The 23,197-nt window shown below is 37.8% G+C and overlaps 1 protein-coding gene across 11 annotated transcripts in view; it reads left to right on the plus strand.

Moving 5' to 3' along the window:
- Nucleotides 1-23,197, plus strand: part of CDK14 (cyclin dependent kinase 14) — a 722,239-nt gene that overhangs the window by 327,282 nt on the left and 371,760 nt on the right. For all 11 annotated transcript variants that reach the window (XR_005369364.1, XM_038556760.1, XM_038556759.1 and 8 more), the window contains one exon: nt 18,337-18,416. Coding sequence is in view for 10 of the 11 variants with exons in the window: in XM_038556760.1 (XP_038412688.1) it covers nt 18,337-18,416 (80 nt within the window). In the remaining variant the exon portion in view is untranslated. The remainder of the gene's footprint in view (nt 1-18,336; nt 18,417-23,197) is intronic.

The raw sequence follows: 23,197 nt of genomic DNA on the forward strand, positions 1-23,197 counted from the left end.
AGCTGGAGAGAATAACTGTATTGAAGGTTATTTTGTCTAGTAAATATGGTTAGGTGAATGATGCTTCATCACAATGCAATTTTTGAAGAAACGGCCAGATCTCTATCTAGGGACAGTGTTAGTAGCCACTTAGTAATCAGTCTGCATAATTATATTTCCCTCCCTACTCTTCAAACACTTCCCCTTGTGTTACATATATTCATATAATATATTAATACACATATGTTTAATCATATAAAAATATACATATATTCATATATATAAGAAAAAGAAAATGCAGGTAGCAAATGTTGTCTTTGAGAGTTGGAGAGAGTAGAGTTGACAGGTTGAATGGTGGACTGTAAGCTTATACTCCTGAGTAGCAATGAGTTGCCCTGAAACCTTGGTTGTCTCAACCTCTCATCTGTCACTTTCTTATTCTACTTCAGAGTGGGAGCCATTCCATCTATCTGAAATGAGTAAATCTCCCTGTTTTCCCAAATATCCTTTATAATTCAGTCATACTTTCCCCATAGTCATTCAAAATGAGTGAATTTTTATAGCATAATGATTGGATGCTTCTCTGACATATGATTAATCATGCTTTCTCACTTTCTCAAACTCATAATCTGAGTTCAGTTAAATAGTGATCTGGATTTTTATTTTTAATTTTTAAAAGATTTTTAAAAAATTATTCATTTGAGAGACAGAATGACAGCATGAGCACGGGGGAGAGGCAGAGGGCGAGGGAGGAGCAGACTCCCCACTGAGCAGGGAGCCCGATGAGGGGCTCCATTTCAGAACCCCAGGATCTTGACCTGAGCCAAAGGCAGACACTTCACCAACTGATCCACTCTGGTGTCCCAAGTGGTCTGGATTTTATGATCATAGTGAAAAAGAAGAAAATAAAGGATATGTTTTCTTTAAATATTTGTGTATTTAAAAACTAAGAATAAAAACTAAGAATAAGGTAATTCTTCGTGTTATAACCAAAGAAGTTTATCTACCATGGACACAGGGCATTTGTTTTATAGTGTTCATTTTTTTTATAGTAAGTTTTATATTACTACATATGTAGTTATAGGTACTATATACATATCACTGAAGATGTATATATATATATATGTATGTGTATATAAATAACTGCATTCCATTTTTAAACAAGGAGCATGTATAAAATAAATCTTAGAAAAAAGAAGACAATGGTAAATAATTACTCTAAGTGACTAAATATTTTATCTGCAGGTATTTGACATAGAAAGATTTATATATATTTATTCAATTTACCCAATTTACAGATCTATTACTATTTATTTATTTATTTATTTATTTATTTATTTATTTATTTTTAATTTATTTATGATAGTCATACAGAGAGAGAGAGAGAGAGAGGCAGAGACATAGGCAGAGGGAGAAGCAGGCTCCATGCACTGGGAACCCGACGTGGGATTCGATCCCGGGTCTCCAGGATCGCGCCCTGGGCCAAAGGCAGGCGCCAAACCGCTGCGCCACCCAGGGATCCCCAGATCTATTACTTTTTAAAAACTTATTATAAGATAACCTATTACACCAGCTAAAGTCTTATTTATTTTCTGGGCTAGGATTTGTATATAAGGTGCTGTTGTGGGAGAGAATTTCTCAGCTGGATGACTACTGATGATTTCCCATCTTCTATAGTTGGAAGAAGAGTCATGATATTTGTATCCATTCCTGATTTTAGGCAAAAACTGAGTAAATATTTAATTACTTTTTGGGATATGTTGCCCCTGAAGTCAGAGACTTCATCTTTCAACACTCATTTCAAACTTCAATGAAAAGCACATCAGAAAGTTTTCTGTTAATGGCTGAGGAGATTAACACAAAAAGAAGAAACATTTAGGAAAGCTGACTTTTGTGATTTCTTAGTTCTGGAAACTATCTTATTGGGGGAAGCTAATGGAATCTGCCCTGTCTAGCTGTTTGCTAGGTTAGCTGTTGTTTGAAGTAGTTGACTTCATTCATTCATGCATGTGATATTTATTGAATCCAGACTCCACAAAAGCCATTTAGTACAAGGAAAAGCCATGGAATGTAGTTTCTCCTCAAAGTGGCTAAATTATGTTGTCTCATTGAATAGAAATTAGATTTCTTATTGGAAACTAGATTTGGTGCCTGCGACTTGACATCACTGAATAGCCTATCGTTTAAGACCTTGTCAGTTTTCCTTAATTTATAGCACTAAACCTGGCAAAAAGATTCCTCTTTAGAAAAGGGATGCTAATGTCTTTTTTTTTTTTTTTAAGATTTTATTTATTTATTCATGAGAGACACAGAGAGAGAGGCCGAGACACAGGCAGAGGGAGAAGCAGGCCCCCCGCAGGGAGCCCAATGTGGGACTCGATCCCGGGACCCCAGGATCAGGCCCCGGGCTGCAGGCAGCGCTAAACCGCTGAGCCACCTGGGCTGCCCCGCTAATGTCTTTTTTGATGGTGATAAACTCACATGTTATTGCTTGGGAAGCCCTGCAAGTAGCATAGTTGGATTCAACAGATTGTGTATTTGGCTTTCTTTGTCTTTACAATAAAGATTTGCCATCAAATATTATATGGTATGTATACATAGGTACAGTGTAGATCCTGGAAATTTATTAATTTTTAGTGTGTTTTAATGTTAATATATATTTATAATATATTAATATTGTAGTCTGTTTTAATCTATATTAGAAGTACAGTTAGTAGACTTATAAGCTCGGTTAACTTGCCCTTATTGATCAGGAATGTGTATTTGCCTTCTTCAGATGGACATTGTTGATATGCTAGCTTTTACTTCATTCAGAGCTCTACCCTCAAAAAAGTGCTAACAGGTAATAAGAATATTGATGTCCAGCAAGATCTAAGGTCTTATTACTTTACTGGGTCAATCCTATAGTGGACCTGGCATCCAAATCCATCTTGAGTCCACGATTTATGTTCTACTGATGCCCTAGCTTTTACTCTCTATACTTTAAGTGTGTCTCCCCACCTCTTTCTGCATCTTTCTTTATAGTTCCCTCTGTGTAAGTGGCTTACTTCTCTTCCTTACCTGTCCATGGCCTAACGCATCTCGAAGGTCCAACTCAAGTCCCACTCATACTATGAGACTTTCCTAGCTTCCAACAAGACACTGGCCTCAAGTAAACTTTAGTTATCTCCTCTGAGTCCTCTTCCTTGACTTTCCTGCCACAATCCAACCTCCCACCCCCCCTACCTCCCACCCCACCCTAGCAACTCCTGTTCTTGCCAGGCTTTCCTAGCCTAGTTCTAGCAAAAATCCTGCCATTTAGAGAAAATCTCCCCACCCTTGCTATCCAGTTGCTCTGGCCTGCATTAACAAGCGAGGACACTGTTAGATCAGTTTATCAGGAAATCCCCCTACTCTTGATGTCACTTCTTAGTAATTTTCCATCCATCAGTGAATGACCCCCTAAGCTGCTCCGTGGCTATAAATCCTCCCTTGTTCTTGTATTCAGAGTTGAGCCCTGTCTCTGTCTCCCCTGTTATAATAGTCTTGAATAAAGCCTTACTATTTTAAAAGATGTCAGAATAATTATTTTCTTTTTCTTTTTATGATTCAGTTAGTGTCTTGTTTTCTATGTCCTTTACTTCCTCATATGTATGTAACTTATATTCATATGTATGCCATGTACTCTTATACATATATGTATTCTTCAGCACCGATCACAGTGCTATTAAAACATACTCGACTAATAAACACTGAGTGTGTATTGGTTGGGAAACATGTTTAGGGATGCTGTGATGACACTCCTTAAGTGTGTTGAGCAGACTTTGATAGATGGCCTTTGAGAATAGAGAGTAGTCAGGACATAGGAAATTTTTTCTTCAAGTGCAGTCAATTGCCACAAGTCTTAGTTCTTCCAAATCTAAGGTCATGTATCTGGGTTCATAGAGTCAGATCTTCTAGTATATCTCTCCTGGAGATGATTTGATTGGCTGCCTTCCATCACTGGGTATGGAGCAGTCCCATTACATTAAATTCCAGCCAGGCCAGCTCAAGGAACTGTGCCCCATAGGTCCTGTCCCGATGTAGCCCTCAGACCCATACTTGCTTCCTCTGTCAGATCTCTCTTGCTTGGCTAGTGGGGTTGCTTTCACCAATAAACTGAAATGAAAGTCATGACAATTTATGAAAGAAAGAAGTACTGGGGCTATTTTCCTTAAAAGGAAAATATCTGCTTATTTGAACTTGAGGTTTCCAGGATTTTTATTTTGGCTCATCCAGTAAAAAAAGACATATTATTAAACCACAACAAAAAGTAAATAACCAAGTATAAAAATGGGATACCATTTAAAAAAAAATCTGCACACAGAAAAAAGTCTAGAAGATACACACACGTTGAAAAATTACTTCTGAATAATGGAATTATTGTTGAAAACAATTTTTTTGTGTGTGTTTGCCAACCATTTTGCCATATGTGTTCCTTTTACAATTAAGATAAGATTTATTGGGCAGCCTGGGTGGCTCAGCGGTTTAGCGCCCCCTTTAGTCCGGGGTGTGATCCTGGAGACCCGGTATCTAGTCCCACTTCGGGCTCCCTGCATGGAGCCTGCTTCTCCCTCTGCCTCTGTCTCTGCCCCTCTCTCTGTGTCTCTGTGAATAAATAAATTAAAAATAATCTTAAAAAAAGATAAGATTTATTAATACTATTCTAAAATATATTGATGTATTTTAGGATTTGTGAAAAAATCTTAGAAAACAAAGAATAATGACATATCTTTGACAGGAAATAATTTGATCACAAGTGTCTGAAATAATATACTGATGTAAGCAGAGTACCTTTGTTAATGTAGGAGTAGGGTCAGAATGTGGATCACATACCTTCTGTTGGTTTACACTGTAATTATTGCTACCTCCCCAGAGAATTTAATTTATGAGTGGATTCTGAAGTCTGACCTCCTGAAAAATCTGAAATTGCCTTTTCTGGTTGTGTGATTTGGAACTGTGCCTCCATTTCTTTATAAGTGGAGATGAGGATAGTATCCATCACACAAATTTGTTACAGGGATTAAATGAGACACTGTAAATAAAGTTCTTGGCCCAGGGCCGGTCCTACCCTAGGTGCTTTACCAGTAGTGATACTCAATGCAAGTGCTATTTTTGACTTAAAGACACCTATTTTAATTTTAAACCTACTGGCTCTATATAAAACCATTTGAATCCAAATCAGGTTAATGTGTACTCTGGCTATTGCTAGGTTTTGGAAGTAATACCAACATAGAACTTATTATTATCAATTATACATAATTTTCATAAAGTCTTTATTTAATCAGCTCTTTAGTAATACATGAATTAATATAAAGCCCGATCCTCAACATGTGTAGGTGGATTGTGTTCAACTTTATGTGTAATTGAGTCATTTTTTACTTTGGCACCCTGCTTGCCTTTACAGCAGTCCATTTTAGTGCCACTTTTATTTTTAGGAGAGTAATAGTCTTATAGATTTAGTAATTCATGATGCCGGGATCCCTGGGTGGCTCAGCGGTTTAGCGCCTGCCTTCAGCCCAGGGTGTGATCCTGGAGTTCCCGGATCGAGTCCCACATCGGGCTCCCTGCATGGAGCCTCCTTCTCCCTCTGCCTATCTCCCTCTCTCTCTCTCTCTCTCTCTCTCTCTCTCCCTATCTCTGTCTCTCTCATGGATAAATAAAATCTTAAAAAAAAAAAAATCCTCATCTCTAAAAAAAAAAAAAAAAAAGTAATTCATAATGCCTAAGAATTGTTCTTCAATCCTTTTTGTCATAAAAGACTTCATTCAAACTAGATAAATTTGGCTTTGCTAAATACTGTTTTAAAATTTTATTTCAAAGATATTTAACAGTGACATATTTTCTATAATTATGACAGTAATCTGTTTTAATGAAGAAAATAAAAAGCACTCATAATCCTCTTGACTTCATATAAGTCTTGGTCCTTTAACCAAGCTACTGTGTGTTTATAATAATTATCCTTGTTGGTTTTCTATGGGCTTTTGCCACCAAACCAAAAAAAGAAAATAATCAACTCATATCCTGGTTGTAATATAAACTGGATGGGTGTGTGTGTATGTCTGTGTGTGTCTGTGTGTGTTTGTGTCTTTATTAGAATGGGTAGAAAATAGTCTGAACTCTGAATACCCTTGCCTTAATGGCTCTCCAGGGCTGCTTTAATTGTTTTATCCTGCTGTTCCAAACTTCACTTAATTTCATATGGCTATGTTTGAATGGAAAATGCAAGATCTCTGTGGTTAACACTACTTGGCAATGAGTATTTGGGGATTCCTTAAAGCCTTGTGGTGAATCAGTGATGTGCTTTTTGGTCCATCTCATTTAACTTTTTTGGAGATGCTTTTTTTCCTGAGAGTGGAAACCTGACTTCTTTCTTATGATGCTAAACATGTGTTCCTTAACTAGAAAACAGAGAACATTTCTGACTTTGTTACAGATATGGGAACATCGTGGTTTAAACATATCTTTGAACTGAGACGCTTGAGATGTTATAAGGTTGAGCATCAGACTTTATCCTCTTCTTTAATACCAGCTCGTTTAATGACTGACTCTGATGGTGATGCTCTGGTTAGACTTTTTTTAAAAAAAATATGAATGAGTGGATTTGATTTTCATATTTAAGTATGGTATGAGATGTATGTAAACATTAGCTAGAAAATAATAAGTAACTCAAGATAGAGAAAAATGATATCATCAAAAAGTATATCCATTACTTTTCTGCTTTTTTGAACCATTTTCTATGGGGAAAAAAAGCCTCTGAAGATAAAAATCTATTTGAAGTGGCAACTTGACCTCAAAAAGAGAAAATTTGATTTCTCTAGAAATGTAAAATGCTGCCTTTTCAGAGACCACAGTAATATGCTTCCCCAGACAAGTGTACTTGAAAGTGGGTATAGGGAAAAACAGGGAAAACTCAACTACTTTTTTTTCCTTAACCTTCACACCGTCCCTTCATTCTTAGGTTTCAGTACGTGGGAGCACATCTGGGTGCTGTATGTTTAGGGACATAAATTGTATGTTATGGAGAAAAATTTGTAGAAATAATTAACACAGGGAATTCAAAACTCACTCTGTGTGAAAAATCAATTTCTAAAAACTCAAACTACATTTTACTTAGTTTTTAATGAAATCCTCCCATCTCATCAAATAAAGACACCCCCTCTAGTAATTTCAGGAATATGTGTAAACCACCTACCTTTATATCTGTAGGTGTCCTGGGCATCTTTTCTGTGCCTTGTGCTCCTCTTTTTTTTTTTTTTTTTCTTTTTTTAATATGTGAACAATTCTTCCATTCCTTGTCTTTGATTCATTTGCCTTCCTTAATTTTTTTTTTTTAAAAGCAATTTACCTTTGTTCATCTTGCATTTTAGTGACTTGATACTGTCTTACTTCTTTTCTGGTTGGTAGTCTCCTCAAAGGCTGTATGCATGTGACTTTTGCTTTATCTAAAATGGTTCCTTGTATCTGGAGGTATTTCAGAAGAATACCAAGGAGTGTACTGTCTATTGCCCTAAAACTCTAGAATATTAATGTGTCAAAGTGGATGGTAAAAGTCTCTCAAAACCAAACCAACACAGACCAGATAACCACAATACAGTGCAGCTCAGTGAACGAAGGAGAAGAAGCATCAGAAACCCAGGAAAGGCTAAGGTTTGAAGTTGACACACCAAAAATGTCACTGGGTAGAAAGGTAATAGAGAACAAGTATAATTACTCCCCTCCTGTTTTGCTTACATCACTGCTACTAAGGTGAATGAGCTTCTGGCGCCAAAATGCAGAACAAATATAAGAGTGAATTAAATTATCTAATGTCTTGGGAAGTTTCAGAGTACAATGGTTCTCTAAGGAGTTCTGATTTAAGACTTAATATGACTGTTTCACTGAATTTTAAAGAAATTGGGGTTGAGATTGTCCCATTACTGTCAATCATCCTTGAGGAACTATGAAAAATTGGAGAAAAATTAGCTGCCTTGAGATGACCACAGGAAGATTCCATATTCACAGAAGATGGATTCTGTGAACCAGATCCAGGGGAAATCATGTGACCTTCTCTCTGCATGCCCTTCTCATTCACTCTCTCCAATGAAATATTTTAGGACAGATTATCACATAGATGATTTCTTAGTAGTTAGAAATCAAAATAGCAATATAGGAGTTCATAAATATTATATTCTCCCTAAATAACCTTAATTCCTTTTTCTGATCAGATTGCTAAATTAGTGGACCAGTAGAATCCTGTATATATATTGTGTATTTGTTTGTTTTTCAAATGTGGGTAAAGGTTCCTGTTTATGTTCTGATAGGCAAGAGAATGATAGGCAGTTGAGTGCTGTGCTGTTGCCTTTAGTGAGTTTACAACTGACTGATTAAGGATCCCTAAGAGTAGTAGAATTTCTTGTACCTCTTTTACACAGTAAGAGGTTGGCTCATTTGTTCACCATTGAACCCTAATTTTGTGCCAGATGCAAATTTTCTAGCATAGTCCGCTGGTAGAGGTGGGTGGTCATTGTAGTGGTCTGGGAAAGAGCCTCTGCAGAAACAAAGGACTAGATTGAAGAGGTTGAAAGTGAAAAGAGGAGGTGCCTGGGTGACTCAGTTAGTTAAGCATCTGCTTTTGGCTTAGGTCATGATCCCAGAGTTCTGGGATCAAGCCCCACATTGGGGGTCCCTGCTCAGTGGGGAGTCTGCTTCTCCCTCTTCCTCTGCCTGCTGTTTCCCCAGCTTGTGCTCTCTCTGTCAAATAAAATAAAATTTAAAAAGTGAAAAGAGGAGGGAGGAGAGAAAGGCCCATTTATGAAGCCAAGTCCCCAGGAAAGTGGATGGAATGGGAGTCAAGAATGTGGTGTCAAAGGGCACTGCCTTGGACTTCATCCTGTTAAGTGTTTTCATTCCTAGCTCAGATTAGGACATAGACGATTGGGTAGACAATGCCCATCAAAAACAGGATTGGAATTTAGAGCATACACGAGAGGCATGAGCAGTTGGTTGCTGCTGACAAGTTGGAATTTTATTAGGAATAAATCAAACTCCTGAAATCATATTTAACAAGTGAATTATTAGGCATAGGGCAAGTTAGAAATGGTATGATTGCAGAGCCCCTGAAAACTCAGGAGTTTTAGTTGTTAATAAGATTAGCATGAATTTACAGTATTTTGTGACTCTCATAGTTTAAAACATGCTCAGGCCAAAGAATTACAAGTTCAGGTTCTGGAATGGACAGGGCAGGGTAGTCTCCCAGTCCACTCACCACTCATCAGACCACATCTGGTAGTGTGTCCACCCTGGCAACCCCATTTCAAAAGGAGCTAATCAGCTGAGACTTCCCAAAAGCTTGCAGCTAAGACTGAGGTGTAGTCAACTATTTCAAATAGCTGAGTATTTTTGAATGTTTATTGTAGAAAAGGAGACTTGGATGTATTCCAGACCAGACAAAGGAAGAAAGGCAATAGGAAGTAGATGTAGAAACCTGAAGAGTTAACAAAGTGGTTCTCAACACCCCAGGGTGTTTTAAAAAATACATATGCTAAGACCCCACCCTACCACCAATTAAATCAGGGGTGGGGCCAGGCCTAGAGTGGTTTTCCAGCTGCCCAGTTGATTCTAGTATGTAGCCAGCACCTTAATTTTCCACACAGCTGCAGAGGCTGGCCCTAGCCCCCTCCATGCCGTGCCTAATGCTCAGAGGCAGCCCTGTGCAAGGGTAAGCCAAGACAGCAGCCCCTATTCTCTTGCTTCCAAGAGACTGTTAGGATGGAATCTCCTCTGCTTACATCACTGTTTACCATAGGCACTACCCAAGGGATAAACTCTTGGATCATTTGCTATCTCTCTGATCTCACCACCCCATTTCTCACTACATCTTTTACACTGTTCTTTTCCCCTGTCCTTCAGGATTTTCCCATGTCTTTTATATCTAGAACATCATGTTCTGATCAACAAACATATTCTCCACCTCTTTCTGAATTTTTTCTTAACTCCTGCTTTAGCAGAAAACTGGCTCTCCCTTGAGGTTATTACTTCTCTTGAAGTCTTCCAGATGACTCACAGATTTTTATGTCTAGCCTACATTTTTGTACTGAAATCCAGATCCACAAATACCAATGCTTACTATATGTCTCCACTGGAAACGCTCCTAAGATCTTCTGAAAAGGACTCTTTGGTGCTCTGTCTAAATCTCTTCTTCCTTAGTTTTCCTCAATTCAGCAAGTGGTACGTGCAATCCACCTAACACTGCAGCCAAAACATTTGGAATCATCTTTTACACATTCTCTATGCCCAATCTAATTTGTTGATTCTGTCTTCAGAATGTCATTTTCCTTTTTTCCATTGCTCTTATCAACACACTTTTTTTGTTTGTTTGTTTTGTTTTTTTCGGCCTTCATCTTTCCCTGGAACCACTGCAGTGGCTTCCCCTCTTCCCTCCCTGCTCCCACCACTGTGCTCCTTCAGGCCATTCTCTGTACCATGGTGAGTGAGCTGCAGACACATAATTTAATCATAGAATTACCTTTCTTTAGATCCCCCAGTGCTTTCCTTTCCTCAAATATTTTCTGTGGTTCTTGAGGACCTCCATGATCTGGCTCTTCCATTCCTCTTTCCAGGTGCCTCCCTAACTCTCCACTCCTGTGCCCCCAACAACGATGACAAGCTCCAGTCACCATTTCCTTCTTACATTTTTAATACATCATGTTCTATGCCTCTGAAATTTTGAATGGCTATTCCATTTGCCTGGTTGTTCTGACTCTTTTAATCTATGGGTTCTGCCCCTTTCTTTCCTTGAAATTTGTTTATTGAAGTGACAGGTTCATTTTTTCCTATAGAATTTTCTATATTCTAGATTTTTCTGATTTTATCCCAATGGTATCATTTAACTTGTTACCTTATCTCCTTAAATAAGTAGTTAGATTGAGACTTGGTTGGATTTGGGTTGTATGTGTTCCATAGGAGGGGATGAGTGCTTCCATCAGGAGATGCATAATATCTGGAAGCCTTTTTGTGTGTGTGATTTTAGTAACTATTACTAATCCATTTAGTGATTATGGTTAAGAATGGTATTATTCAAATTCTATCATTCCTTCTTCATTTGTCATATGCAGTACATATATAAGGAAAGACTTCCACATATCATCTATCTTGTTAGAGTGAAGGACAGTGTATATGAAAGTTATGAAGAGGGAAAGTAGATGCTTGATATATTCTCCTCAATAGTTTTAAAACTAATGATATTGTTTTATAGTACTCTGCAAATATGATGCTTGAGTTCCTGTGGGGGTTTTTTTTTTTTTTTTGTCACATTTTAAACTTACTGAATTCAACATATCTGATAGTTTTCTTTTTTCTTAAAAGATTTATTTATTTATTTATTTATTTATTTATTTATTTATTTATCTATCTATTTATGATAGACAGAGAGACAGAGAGAGGCAGAGACACAGGCAGAGGGAGAAGCAGGCTCCATGCCGGGAGCCTGACGTGGGACTCAATCCTGGGACTCCAGGATCGCTCCCTGGGCCAAAGGCAGGCGCTAAACCGCTGAGCCACCCAGGGATCCCCCTATCTGAGAGTTTTCAATTACAGATATTAGTTTAGTGAAGCTTTAATTGCTCCACCTTGGATGAGTGAGAGCCTCTTGCTTCTCCTTGGCACTCTGTCTCCTTGGGGAGACCTAAGCACAGGGATCATGTCTGTGTTGTCCCTTTATCTCAAGCACATAATCATTCATTGTCTCTCAATTTGTTGATTTAGGGGCAGGATATTAAAACTTAATTAAGTGATGGACTGTCTTTCGGAAGAGCATTTAGTTTAGTCTTTGTGGGTTCAGAACTTGAATCAGAGAGTGGAAGTTACAGGAAGCAAATCTTGGCTCAACATAAGAACCAAAAAATGTGGAGTAATTTAGGGAAATTGAGTTCCATCAAGTCTTTTGAGGGGCTGCTTTGTTCCAGAGTGAGAGGACAAGGAGAAACAATCAAATCAGCGAAGATTTTTTTGCTTGGGAGCCTGAGTGATCATTGAAATCACTTTTGCTCCCAAGGTAGTGACTTTCAAATCTTTTGTTGACAGATTTTATTTTTGGAAAGGTATGGAGTTGGCTGGTTTAAAATTGTTGAAATGTAATTATTCTGTGTTCTCCATTGAACAGTATATGTCACTCTAAATTTGGTTCAAAGTATCAAGAGTTTGTGCATTTGGCGAAACATTGGTAGTGATGAATTATGCAATCACTTATTTCTGAAAGGTTATAATTGTCCATCAAACAGATTTCTCATTGCATTAAATACTCAGACTTTTTGCACTGCTAGTCACATTCTAATGAATAGCTGTTATACTACTCTCTTTTTAATCTTTGGATCTTATTAGTCTTCTCTCTGTATTGGTAAAGTTTAGCATGAAGTGCGATTACTGGCAACTTGACCTTGAAATTCGAATTTATTTTTTCAGATAGTAATATAGTAAATAGCACTTTTAGGATATTGCAGAATTGCAAAGATTTAATAGTATTGAGATAATTTCTCATTTAAACCTGAATAAAAATTGAATTTAGATGGAGATAGTGAGACCAAGAATTTAGTTAAATTTAAAATTTTTGAAATATGTATGTAATACAGTAAGTCAGCACTTTAGTCAGTGTCTTAAGAGGGAATTAACAAAAGAAGCACTATTAATAGTACCTTTAAAAATTTTTAATGACTTTGCTGAAAATTTATTTTATTTATAAATATAAATTTATATATAAATATTTATTATTGGACAATAATATATTATTATATATTATTGGACAATAATATATTGTCCTTGATATACTAGCTTGCCATTGTTGCTTCCTCAGTAGTATCCACATTTACTTCTATTGCTTCTAGACAAATACAGGAAGGAAGCAGGCATTGTATCTGTCTGCACTTGGTATTATTTCCTAGCAGTTTCTCTTGAGACAAAGTCATAATGGAAGAGAGGCAGAATATATTAAATTTTCCAGAGTATATTAAATTTCTTTTAGGTGTATTGCCTTAATTTCCTTTGTATCCTCTAGACATAATTTCCTCTAGGTGTTAGCACATGGACACTATTTTCAAAGATGACCTAGATAATATTTGTAATTTTGTTTTATTGTACTAAATTATCCTATGAATTTGAGGTAACTAATAGAATAGAAAATTTTGAGGCTTTTCTTTGAGAATTTTTGCTCATAAGAAAATTCTTTCTGTGCATCATCTTTTAAACCTAGAAATTTTAACCGAAGTGGGCCATTTTCCTTTATAGGTTTTAATATTAAATGAACAAACGCATGAAAAAAATGAAAAGGCTATGCTCCTTATCCAGAACTCCTAAATCTTGCTTTACTCCCGCAAGATAATTTTATTATTTACAAATTTAGGGCATACAGAACTGTGGCCAGAGTTTCTCAAGTTTGTAGAGATTTGGATTTGTTGTTAGAACCAGTTTGAAAGCTGGATCCACTTCAACATGGCTCTGCTAGGACACCTAGTATCCCCATGTCTCTGTGTGTGGATAGCTCTGTGCATGGGCATTCCCCTGGCTCTTCCTCATCCTGCCTTTGACAGCTCTTTCTGTGTGACTGGCAGATGAAAGCAGTGACTCACTCATCCCTGGGCCTGAAGTGAGCTTGGCCAAGTGAGCTGTTGGGAGAGTTAGAGGATAATGAAGAATCTCTGAAATTAAAACAGCTCCTTAAATAGCTTAGGACAAGTAGATAAAATCTGGCAGTCTCTCCAATAGAATGTTCTGTAGCATTATTAACACAATTAAAAGTATTTTTTTTTACTGTGTTAATCACCTGAATTAATATCTCCATTGCCAATCGAGCCTTGATTGCCTTCTATTCATTAGCTTTTGATTTAATTAATGAGACTTGTTAAAGAGGAATCTTCAATGTTTTCCTGTAAACAGCTCTAATTTATTGATTCAATTGGAATTTTGTAATTATTCTAAAGAACTTAAATCAAAATATTTGAAGTATATGTTTTGGATCTTTAATAAAATAGTTTAAACTATACAAGGTAGTTATTAGCTACAAACATCTCTTTGTTATTCTGTGTTATTTTCATAGAATAACAGGTATCTTTAGGTATCTTAAAAGAAATGACATTTTGTTAGAGTTAGCAAATTGGAATTTCAAGTATTTCCGTATGTGCTAAAGTTTGTAAAAACATATGCACCAAAGCTTGAACATTAGAAAGTTGGTAATGTTGGGATGCCTGGGTGGCTCAGTGGTTGAGCATCTGCCTTAGGCTCAGGGCATGATCCCAGGTTTCTGAGATCAAGTCCCACGGTGGGAAGCCTGCTTCTCCCTCTGCCTGTGTCTCTTCCTCTCCCTGTGTGTCTTTCATAAATAAACAAACAAAAAAACCATAAGAAAGTTGGTAATGTTATTTTTGTCCAAAGGTAGTTTTTCCAAAAGTGGAGCAAGTGACTTAATATTTTTACTAGGGCTTTGAAACTGAGGGGTTCAGTAGCTGGTGAGAATCTAGACATGTAGAGAAAAACTAATTAAGAAAAGAGAGTCTTGTTGACTCTAAGGATAAAGAGCAATTTGACAATCAATATGATTCCTAATGGGAGACCACTAAAGCAGGTGAAGAAGAGGGAGATACTGATTAGTGGTCTAGATGCAGATAATTAAAGGATAGTGAGGTTTTGAAGCATGGCTGTTGGATACAAAAGGGTTAATTAACAAAGCATTCTATAGACTCAAAAACTTGGAGGAAATGAAAACTTGCCACATCCGCATGCATCAAAATCAAAGAGGCTACACATTTAATTTGAAAAAAAGATAATAAATATTTAAACCAAACATGAAAACTTTATTAAAATTTGAGATTTTAACACTTTTGAAAGCAGCAATTATTATACTTCATTCTTTTTTTTTATTATACTTCATTCTTGAGTTATCTTTCTGGTTATAAGAAAGGAATTATCAGTATATTAACATTATCAGTATTCACTCAATGAAAGCTTTGGAAAGCCAACTCTGTACACCAAGCACTTTTAAATACTGGGCACATAACAAAACAGAAGGAGTTCCTTCACTCCTGGAGCTCATCGTCTAGTATAAATATTTTATTTATTTATTCATGAGAGACCGAAGAGAGAGAGAAAGAGAGACAGAGAGAGAGACACATGCAGGCTCCCTGCAAGAAGACTGATGTGGGACTCGAATACGGATCCCAGGATCACACCCTGAGCAGAGGCAGACGCTCAGCCGCTGAGCCATTCAGGCATCCCCGTCTAGTATAAATTTTAAGGAGATTTTTAGTGTTATGTGATATAATACATAAAACTAAATGTTTTTAGCTGTTGTTATTTTTATAACTATAAGAAATTAATGCTTGTAGTTTCAATTTGTGGAGAATTAGGCTTCAGAATCAGAATTCCATTAATCTGGACCTGGTACACATATGCAGTTATCATAGTAAATATGTTAAAAAACTTTCTCGCCACAAAAATGATGCACACGAAGTGTGAAATTACTTAGAGGTGTTCTACCTCTAGTTGCATTTAAAGAGTAAAGTATGGGTTCAGTTGAAGTTTTCTCTCCTTTCAGTGTCTCAAAGGGGAATGAATCACACTTCATGGTCTGAGAGTGTTCTAAGTATCTGACCTTCGAAAACATGAATTCCCTGTATTCTAGAATTCAGCTCATGGTGCATATAATTTAACAATCTCAAGGGAGGTAGAAAAGCTTCGTGGGAAGAAGGTTGTGTGCATGTGTTTTTTATGGGTGAGGGGAAAATATCTGTAAATGAGGGGAAAGTTCCAAGCAGTTCCTGGAACCAGTTACTACCTCCCTTGGGGAGCCAGTGATGAGCTCAACTGGGCTGAGAAAAATCTATGCAGATGTCAGCAGTGACTGCATTGCAGCCTCAAGCCCTGCCAGAGATATCCCCCCTCCTTCATCATAAGGGACAAAGTGAGAGCACGAGGTACAGTGTCCAGTTGGACTCCATATCAATTTTTTTGCCTGCACCTAGGTCCTTGGGGCACAGGCAGGATTGGAAAAATCAAGGTAATGTACTGAGGAAAGAAGAGCTGCAGCAGAAAAGCAGTTGGCCTGTCACCCAGCTGAAAGACAAGGAAAAACTAAACAACTCCTAACCCTGAGAAGATGGCACATTGTGGAGCTTTGTACTCAGATATCCTTAGCCCAGCATAACCAACAATGTATTTCAACAGTCATTGCAATAAGGAATGCCACTAGGATGGTTGGGCTATGCTAAATTCCTTGGACTTTCAAGTTTTGTGTCTGTAGCAATTTTTAGAGCAAAATCTTACCAATTGGATGGGGTTCATTCTCATTCTTTGTTTCAGACTGATGCACATGAGTTCTTGTCTGCTGGTTCCATTAGCTCTGAAGATGTGGTTGCAATTTCAGTTCCAATGGGACACCATTTAAAAAATTTTTTTTTTTTTAATTTATGATAGTCACAGAGAGAGAGAGAGAGAGAGAGAGAGGCAGAGACATAGGCAGAGGGAGAAGCAGGCTCCATGCACCGAGAGCCCGATGTGGGACTCGATCCCGGGTCTCCAGGATTGCGCCCTGGGCCAAAGGCAGGCGCCAAACCGCTGCGCCACCCAGGGATCCCGGGACACCATTTTTATCTATCAGATTGGTGAAGTCAATGGTTGATAACATAGTATAGGTGAAGAGGGTAACAGGAGCTCTTACATTTGCTATATAGGACGTGTAAGTTGGTACAACCTCCATGTAGGATAATTTCCCACTATTCATCAGAATTAGAATTTGAATATGCACATACGTTCTGATCTTGCAAATTCTACCTTTAGGAATTTATCTTACAGATATTTTTTTTACATGAATGAAGTTGCATCTTCAACAATATTTATTGCCATCAATGTTATAGCGGCAAAATATTGGGAACGGGCTAAATGACCATCAAGAGAAGCCTGGGATTAAGTTAAGTATACTACATTTGTACAAAGGAGTACCCTGTGGTCTTTCAAAAGCAGTAGAAAATTTTCTCTATGAATTTATAACGAAGTCACAAGTTTATTAAGGTAAAAACAATATACAGTGTACTCTGTCAAGCATACTACCATATGTGTGTATGTGAGTGTATATGCATAATAGTAATTGGTGACCTCAAAGGATGGGAGCTGGGTGGCTAAAGGAACATGTAGCAGGAACACTTACTTTTTCTTTTCTTTTCTTTTCTTTTCTTTTCTTTTCTTTTCTTTTCTTTTCTTTTCTTTTCTTTTCTTTCTTTTCTTTTCTTTTCTTTTTTTTTTTTTTTAAGATTTTATTTATTTATTCATGAGAAACACAGGGAGAGGCAGAGGGAGAAGCAGGCTCCATGCAGGGAGCCCGATGTGGGACTCGATCCTGGGACTCCAGGATCACATCCTGGGTCGAAGGCTGGCACTAAACTGCTGAGCCACCCAGGGATCCTTACTTTTTCATCAAATGCCTTCTTGTACCTTTTACATTTTTAACATGTGCTTGTTTTACGTATTCTTTTTAACAAAGTATGCTGCTAGGCCTAGTAAAGGTAGAGGAGAGCATTCACCTAGAAGACCAATGTAGATTGTCATGTTTTTGTTCACAGAATTGACTAGATAAAAAAGTTATCTGCCAAGTGCAATATGACTTTTAATTAGAGCCGATACACATTTAGAATGCATCTGGAAGAACCATCTGCTTTGGATAGATCTTGTGTAATCTTGTAATAGTAAAATATTCATAACTTTTATTTTGATGATATACTGTTTGTATCATAAGACACAATCAGACCAAATATAATCTTAGGAGGCTCTAGTTAAAAATAATGAGAAAGGGAGGACCAGATGATATTGAGAGAGAGATAGAAGAGGAAAAAGAGGAGGGAGGAGAGAAGTCTGAGTGTCGAGTTTCTGACCCTGGGGATTGAGTGACTGTAGCTTAAGACTGAAGATAAAGATATTTCAGCCAAGGAGATGAAGAAGCTGTTGGAAAAACTAAGGGAGGGAGTTATTTTGACTTCTTGATTTCTAATTAATCTGAGAATAATTGATCAAACGTGGTGATTTAGTTAAGTACTAGTTTTATTCTGGAAGGAACATAGAGTAAATCACGGAAAACTGCGGTTAAATCTTGGATGAGGCAAGTGTGAATATTTTAAATGAGAATATTTAAAATGTGAATATTTATGATGATGATATGAAATTCTCAGCCTTACTTAAATTAATCTTGTTGTGGTGGCATAATTGAGTCACTGACATTTTCAGTGGAAAAATGCATAAAATATAAATTGTAAGGAAATTAGAACCATAACGGGAACATATTTTCATGGATTCGCTTCTCATTTTTTCTTTCGTTTCTGCCAGAGTAAATGGGAAGTTGGTAGCTCTGAAGGTGATCAGGCTGCAAGAAGAAGAAGGTACACCTTTCACAGCTATCAGGGAAGGTATGCATTTTCTCCTTTGCTTTGCTTTTGTGTTTGTATGATGCCTTGTAACTGTTTAAATATTACTCACCTCTGGATATGCAGTTTGTAAATTATATGGTTATATCTCATTAGAAAGTGTAAACTGAAATTCAAAAATCAGTATCTCTTGCGATCATATCAAGTCATGTTAAATAAAATAAGAATCCTGTATACTCAAGGGCAGGGGCATAAAGCCTGCTGTGTATTGATGGTGAGACTACAGCTGACTGAGGAATTTTATATGCCTGGTTTTGTTTGTAGGGTTTCTAAGGTACACGTTAATCTAGCATTACTTTATATTCATGACTTTTAAGAAAAGTCCTTACAATAGTGGGCTCATGCTACCTTATTAGTCATTTGTATTTCTTCTTTTTTTTGATTTCTTTGGTGTTGCCCTTTACTATTTTTCCTATTGGTCTTTCTTATTGATTTATAGATACTCTTTATATATTAGCATCATTTATGTTGTGATATTTTCTTTCTGTCATTTTTCTAAAAATTCCTTTTACAACATAGTTTGTTATATATGTTTTTAATTTTTGTAAAATAAAATTGCTTTATATTTTGCTTTATTTCTGCATAGTTTTTCTACTTCAAGAGATAAAATATTTCTGTTAGTGGGAACTTTTCAGTTCAATTTCAGAACTTCTAGTATTAATAGCTTTCCCTCTACGACATTTAAAAAAAAATAATGCCAATATACTTAACATAGCATTATAATAGTTTCAGGTGTACACTGTGGTGGTTCAGCAATTCTCTATATTACTCAGGGCTCATCATGATAAGTGTACTCTTAATCCCCTTCACTTGCCTCATTCATCCCCTCACCTACCTCTTCTCTGGTAAGGATCAGTTTGTTCTCTATAAGTTCTGTTTTTTGGGTTGTTTTGGGTTTTTTTGTATGTTTTTCCCCCCTTAAATTCCACATATGAATGCACTGAAGAAACTATAGCTGGCCCACAATGAGATAACTTGAGTGAGTTAGTGCAATAATATTATTAAGGTAGTGATGCATTAAATGCAGCCTGTCATGAGTTGGAATTGTTTCTCACAACTATCACAGTGGTTTGCATTTGTTTTTGAGAGGTCTCCTTTCTGTCTTCACTTTTTTCACATCTCATTCTCCTTTTTGATTTGGTTTCCATCATTCTTACTTAGCTGAAAATGTTCCCCCAAAGGCATCTTTATGAAATATTTGTTATATAAAGAGGCTGCTAGGTCTGATGGGATTGGAAACCACTGGCTGGGATGAGGCAGTGGTTCCCTTGGAGCTCTGGAGGGAGGCAAGGCGAAGTGTTATTGGATTTACTTATAGTAGACCCTGGGTGTTAGGGAGTAGGAAAGGGGGCAGAGAGATGCTGGGCCAAGAGAGAAGCAGGAGGAAGATGTATCTGGGCAGCAGGAGTGTTCCCTAATGTGTGGGATTTACACTGCAGTTTACTAACCTACCCTTGCTGTTTGTGCCAGCCTGGGTTCAAGGTTCAGAGAAAGTTGTTTTTTAAAGATTTTATTTATTTATTCATGAGAGACACAGAGGGACAGAGACATAGACAGAGGGAGAAGCAGGCTGAACCACCCAGGTGCCCTAGTCAGAGAAAGTTTATAAAGATATTAGAAGATCCAGTTGTGACAGTTGGACTCACCAGTGGAAAAAGTTCAAGAGGAGAAACAAGTAGGGCCAAATTGAAGTTGTTAGGTGATCTGTTCATACTGGCTAGGTATGAGGCAAGACCCTTGAGCATGAAGTAAGCTTAGCCTTGAGATAAACTGGCCCTGGGATGCAGTTGTGTCATAGAGTACAGGGCTCTGGGGCTGGGACCTGTTCTGTGCTTTAGGGAGCCTCTGAAGACTTCTGAGCTGAGTGTTTTAGGAAGATAAATCTGAGATTAGGATATGATATAGATTAGATGAGGAGGGACCTGGGAGCTGATAAATCAGTCTCTGAGTTGTGCAGATTTGAAATTACGAGGACTTGGGTTTATTAGAAAGTAGTGACAAAAAATGATTTATAGAGAAAGAACTGTTAGAGCAAGGTGAATTACTGGTTATTGAGAAGGAAACAGAAATGGTTTTGAGTTTGAATGAGTAAAAACATGGTGCCAGAGAGAGAAGTAATTTGTACTACTTTTAATACTTTACAGTTCAAAAGATCGGTTACTGTAATCTTCACATGGCCCCTTCGAAGGGTTTTTGTTTTTATTCATGAGGGACACAGAGAAAGAGAGAGGCAGAGACATTGGTAGAGGGAGAAGCAGGTTCCATGCCGGAAGCCTGATGTGGGACTCGATCCTAGGACTCCAGGATCATGCCCTGAGCCAAAGGCAGACGCTCAACCGCTGAGCCACCCAGGTGTCCCGGGTTTTTGTATTTGTGGAATGTGTGTTAGGACTATGGAATTGAGGCTTAGAGAGGTTAGATGACTTGTCCAAGGTGTTGGATATTGTACCTAGACTTTCTTAGGTTCCAAAATAGAATCATAGTAACTCTGTGGAGTAGTGGATTTGGGTTTTAGACTTTGCGAGTTCATGAGATGTCTATGCAAAAATGTCTTCTTGGTGATGTGGGAGATTAGCTCACAAGAGTTCAGCATCAACAGTATATATTTAGCATGGTCCTTAACAAGTTGGATAATTCTGGGATTTTTGTGGGAGAAGACTTTGAACAAAAACAGGGAGGTAAGTTGAAAGGGAGTGTAGTGAGGTGGAAAGTCCGTCCCATGGATATCAGAGTCTGGAAATTTGGATTTGATTCTGGCTCTGTTTTCCATCACTTGCCATACGATGTGAGGCAAGTCACCTATATTAGCTTGCTAGGGCCCCTGTAACAAAGCACCGCAGACTGAGTGGCTCAAATAACAGGAGTTTATTGTCTCATCCTTTGGAGACTAGCAGTCTGAGGTCAAGGTATCAGGGTGCTGCTTCAGAGGGCCAGGAGGGAATGAACTGTTTCAAGCCTTTCTCCTTGGCTTATAGATGGCCATCTTCTCCTGTGGGTTCACATCATCTTCTCTCTATACCTGGGTCCCATCGCCTTTTCTTGTAAGGACACCGGTCACATTGGATTAGGGCCCACTCTAATGATCTCACTTTAACTTAATTACCTCTGAAAACCACCTATCTTCAAGGATAGTCACAGGCTGAGGTGTTGGGGTTGGGACTTCAGCATACGAATTTTGAGGGACACAATTCAGTCTGTAACCACCCTTCACAGCTTTAGGCCTCTGGGACCCTGGTCACAGAATGCAGGAGTTGGTTTGTGCCATCTCTTGGGAACCACCTGCCTCTGTGTTACGGTTTTGTTTTTTAAAAGATTTTATTTATTTATTCATGAGAGACACAGAGAGGCAGAGACATAGGCAGAGGGAGAAACAGGCTCCATTCAGGGACCCTGATGTGGGACTCGATCCTGGGGCTCCAGGATCACGCCCTGAGCCAAAGGCAGGTGCTAAACTGCTGAGCCACCCAGGGATCCCCCTGTGTTACGGTTTTGATTTCCCACAGGGTTTTCAAACTTGGGGTTGAATACTCTGGAGATGAGAGAATGCTGCAAGAGTTGTTGAGGCCTGGAGGAACAGATCACAAAAGAACATTGTATTTTCTGTTGAATAAAGTATTTTGAGGCTTCCTAATAAAATCTGATGTCTCCATGATTTTTAAAAAATTTTTATTTATTCATGAGAGAGAGAGAGAGAGAGAGAGAGAGAGAGAGAGATAGGAATTAAACTTTGGGTCAGTTCTAGTTATTTGCTCCTCTCTTGCCTTTTCATTCCTGCTTCTCATTGTCTTGTTTTTCTCATTCTTCTCCTATGTATGTGTGGAAGCAAAAGCTAGCACTGTTGCTCCTTTTTGCTATTACTAATAATTCATGCAAAATAACTCCTCTGTGTATCTGGTGATAGAGTTTGAAATATTTGGGACAGGGTGGGTGAAATTTGGGATATGTTCATTTTTGCATTTTTACATATTTACATCTTCACATTGATGAAGGTATAGCACAGCTTGCTCAATTGAGATGAAGCACTTTAATTTGAGTTTGCCCGTTTTCTGCTGTTTTGGTCAATTTCCTTGTTCACAAAATGTCAACAGCAGGAAGGTTTCAAAGTAAGAAAGCAGTGTGCACAGAAAAGTAGTTTTCAAGTGGCAGCTTGCCACTTATAAGCTTACCTGGGAATTTAGATTTTAACACATAATTTTCGCCTAAAGTAGAAATACTCGCCAGCAACTCTAATCTTACCTGGATTTATGTCCAGAGATGGACTTTGAGTTTTATCTCAGAGCTAGAGTTCTTACTGGCTTAATTTGGGTTCAGGTGCTTTGAGACTCATTCTATTTTTGATGGCAGCTTAGAAAAATTAAGCAGCACTGCTGTGGGCCAGCTTTTCTATTTTTTATTCTCATATGCTGTCGTCATGGTTTTTGATGGTATGTATAGAGTCAGCAGATACTGGGATGGTTTGAAAACAAGTAGATGAAGTGTCTTAGGTTATGCCATCTTTTTTTTTTGAAGATTTTACTTATTTATTTGTTAGAGAGTGAACACAAGTTAGAGGGAGGAGCAGAGGGAGAAGGACAAGGAGACCTCACACTGAACGCTGAGCCTGACATGGGGCTCGATTTTGGGACTTTGAGATTGTGACCTGAGCTGAAATCAAAAGTAGGACACCCAAACAACTGAGCCACCCATATGCGCCAAGCTATCCCATCTTTATAAACAGCTTCAAAATGTCTGTATTCTTGCTCTGTGATACTATTTGTAGATGT

This window comes from Canis lupus, chromosome 14 (assembly GCF_011100685.1).
Source record: "Canis lupus familiaris isolate Mischka breed German Shepherd chromosome 14, alternate assembly UU_Cfam_GSD_1.0, whole genome shotgun sequence".
Lineage (NCBI taxonomy): Eukaryota > Metazoa > Chordata > Mammalia > Carnivora > Canidae > Canis > Canis lupus.